Source organism: Crocuta crocuta, unplaced genomic scaffold (assembly GCF_008692635.1).
Source record: "Crocuta crocuta isolate KB4526 unplaced genomic scaffold, BGI_CrCroc_1.0 scaffold220, whole genome shotgun sequence".
NCBI lineage: Eukaryota > Metazoa > Chordata > Mammalia > Carnivora > Hyaenidae > Crocuta > Crocuta crocuta.
Window position 1 is genome coordinate 515,908 of NW_027526949.1, and position 2,973 is coordinate 518,880.

Consider the following 2,973-nt stretch of genomic DNA (forward strand, 5'->3'; position numbering starts at 1 on the left):
CTGCACTCTTGGCAAGGTTCACTCATGTTGTCTGGGTCTTGATTGTGAAAGCATTGCCTAATGTCAAGCTCTGTAAATTATTTCTTTTTTAATGTTTAATTATATTTCAAAGAGAGAGAGAGAGACAGTGTGTGAACAGAGGAGGGTCAGAGAGAGAGAGAGAGATACAGAATTCAAAGCAGGTTCCAGGCTCTGAGCCATCAGCAAACAACCCTACACAGGGCTCGAACCCCAAACCGTGAGATGACGACCTGAGCCGAAGTCAGATGCATAACCAACTGAGCCACCCAGGCTCCCCTGTGAATGATTTTTAAAGGAGCTTCTATTATTATATCTTTTGAGGTTTACACACAATAGACCTGAATAGCTTTCCATAATTAGAGAGTTAATGAAATCCAAAGTATATCACTGGTTACTGCCTCGCACATTCCAAGAACCTGAACGTGTTCCAGCAGAGAACATGCCTGGGTTTATAAAAACAAAACAAAGCAGGTCACGGTATTAACATTCAGCGGGAATGCAGTGAGAATCTGATTCACGCTCTGGCACTGCTGGGGCTTGTGACTGACTTTTTCTTTTACTTTGCAGAAGTTTCTGGTGGGCGGAGCATCTAGTAATCCCTTTAATTTCCAAACTGGGTTTCAACTTCCTTTTGGAGCAACTGCTTTCCTGCTCTAATCACAACTTTTAGCAGAAGAGAAGCTGGCATAGTCTGAGCAGTGTCGGCTGTTTAATGTGTCCCTAAGGATCCTCAAAATGAGATTTCTAGCAGCGATTGTTTGGCTTGTGTGGTGGACTGTTTGTGTTGCAGAAGGTAAGAGTAAAAAAAAGAAAATTTTTTGCAAAACATTTGCTATAATGCTTTTCATGGTTGTAATAGGAATTTTGTCTATAAAATGTGATTTAATTACTGTTCTATAGCTTAGGGTGTGAGTGGCTCTTCACATTGTTAAGTTTCAAAAAATATAAGTAGCTTATTTAAATGTTGTGATTATTCATCATAATTTTATTTAATGTAAAAATTCAAAACATGTTTTAATATTTTAAAAGCTGTAATATAAGCATTTCCCTTGTAGTTATTATAAAACTTAATTTACTTTTTTTGCTGAGAATTTTCACCCAAATGCTTTGTGTGAAAGTATTAAGAAGCATATGAACATATTAGAACCAGAACAGAAATTAGACAATAGAAGCCTTCAAGTCATCTAATGATTGGATTTATCTCAGATATAGATGTTAACTCTTTCTAAAGAAAAATCTATTTATCATTTACAACTGTTACTGCCATGACCTTAAAAGTCTTTAGACAATCAAGCATTATTTGTACCATTAGAATGAAAATATCACATAAATTGAAAAACTTGCATATGCAGTGGCTGTACCATCTCAGTCATTCAAATGGGTATTTTCCTGGTTATACTTGAAGTATGTTGTAGAAGAACAGTCTTTAGGGGTACTGAATATGAACAAAGAAGGTTTGTTCTGGTATTATTCATGCAATTTCTAGATATAGAATTAAATTTAGTTCTAACACTACTTCTCAATAGATTAAAAAGTTTCTTTAGATGGAATTTAGGTTCTAGTTCATGATAAGAAACTAATTATGTGATATTATTCAATTTACTTTTTTTGAATGACATTTTTCAAATAAATGAGTTACTTATCATTCGTAAATTTCCAAAACATCTCACTAAGTCAGCAAATTTTTTGAATGCTTACTTCCTGTCAGCCTTTAAGCATTGAGATATATTAGCAAATAACACTAAGTCTCTGTCATTGATGGTCTTTCAATCTAAAGAATAAAGGCAGATCTCTTTTTAATTGTATTCTTTAGTCACTTTTTAAGGTTTATTCAAATGTGCTTAATTTTTTTCTGAGACACAGTGTTTTTTTAGTTTCACATTCTGATATGCTATTGCTTGATTTTAGTTCAGAAACCTTATATACAGCCACCTTTTAAATTAGCTATACAATCATTTCCCTGAACTTATAAATATTGCAGTTAGTATTCAAATGTAAAATATGATTGTACTGACAAAGATTTCCAGGACACTGTTAATGCTACCAATCATCACAAACATCTTTTTCTGTACATAAGTGTTTTTGTCTTTTCTTTAGCAGGAGTACTTTTAGTGTCTCAATGTTTCCATATTGTCTGCCTAGGCTTTATGTACACATCATTTGTCGTGTAAGGAAGATTTGTTTTCCTTCCAGCTCATGTTTAAAACTCAAGAATTCACGCCAAGTGTAATTAAACTGTTTAAGTAATTACAAAGTGAAATTTTAAAATCCTGTGCAACAAAATATGTATTAAAAATTAATAGTGATTTAAACTCCTTACTTATAATAACTGATTCCAGCTGACTGTTTTCACCTGTATTATCTATTTCATCAAAATGTGTTTAAATGTGGTATCAGTTTCTGCTGGTGAATTAGGCATTAGGACTCTACATACTATGGTGAGTCTGACTCACCATATCTGGCTAATTCCTAGCAGAGGAAGTATAACATTACTATTTAAAGCAATGCTTAGGTTAGCCTCATGATTTTCACAAAAGTACGCATGATGCACAAGTGAGTAGGAAAAAATTACATGAATTTTCAGCAGATCCAGAACTGCGATTTATTCCTTCTTTGCCAAAAAGTTCTAAAACTGCTTTGAAATGCCAATTCCATCCGTCTACCATACCTAACAGAAATTTCACTCAGCAAGGTAGCCTTGCCCATTAAAAATATCCATATATCCTTCAGTAGTTGCCTCTGGTTTTATTTCCCATGTAGAAATAAATATGGAATATTACATTGAGATATTGAGAAATACTAAATTGAATACTGAATGGTAAATTGAGGAATTGGGAAAGGACAGTTTAGAACATCAGCACAATCTGCATTACTCAACCAGGCTTAATATTTTAGCATTTCATAAATTGTCTCTGGCCTATTCAGAGTGAACAGTTCCTCAAAAAAAAAAAA

At 33.6% G+C, this 2,973-nt stretch overlaps 1 protein-coding gene across 1 annotated transcript in view; it reads left to right on the forward strand.

The window, feature by feature from the left end:
* Nucleotides 1-591: 591 nt before the first annotated feature.
* LOC144241636 (complement factor H-like) overlaps nt 592-2,973 on the forward strand; it is a gene marked incomplete at its 3' end in the record, with an annotated part of 68,743 nt that continues 66,361 nt past the window's right edge. Inside the window, exon 1 of the mRNA XM_077776545.1 lies at nt 592-814. Coding sequence (XP_077632671.1) covers nt 757-814 — 58 coding nt within the window. The remainder of the gene's footprint in view (nt 815-2,973) is intronic.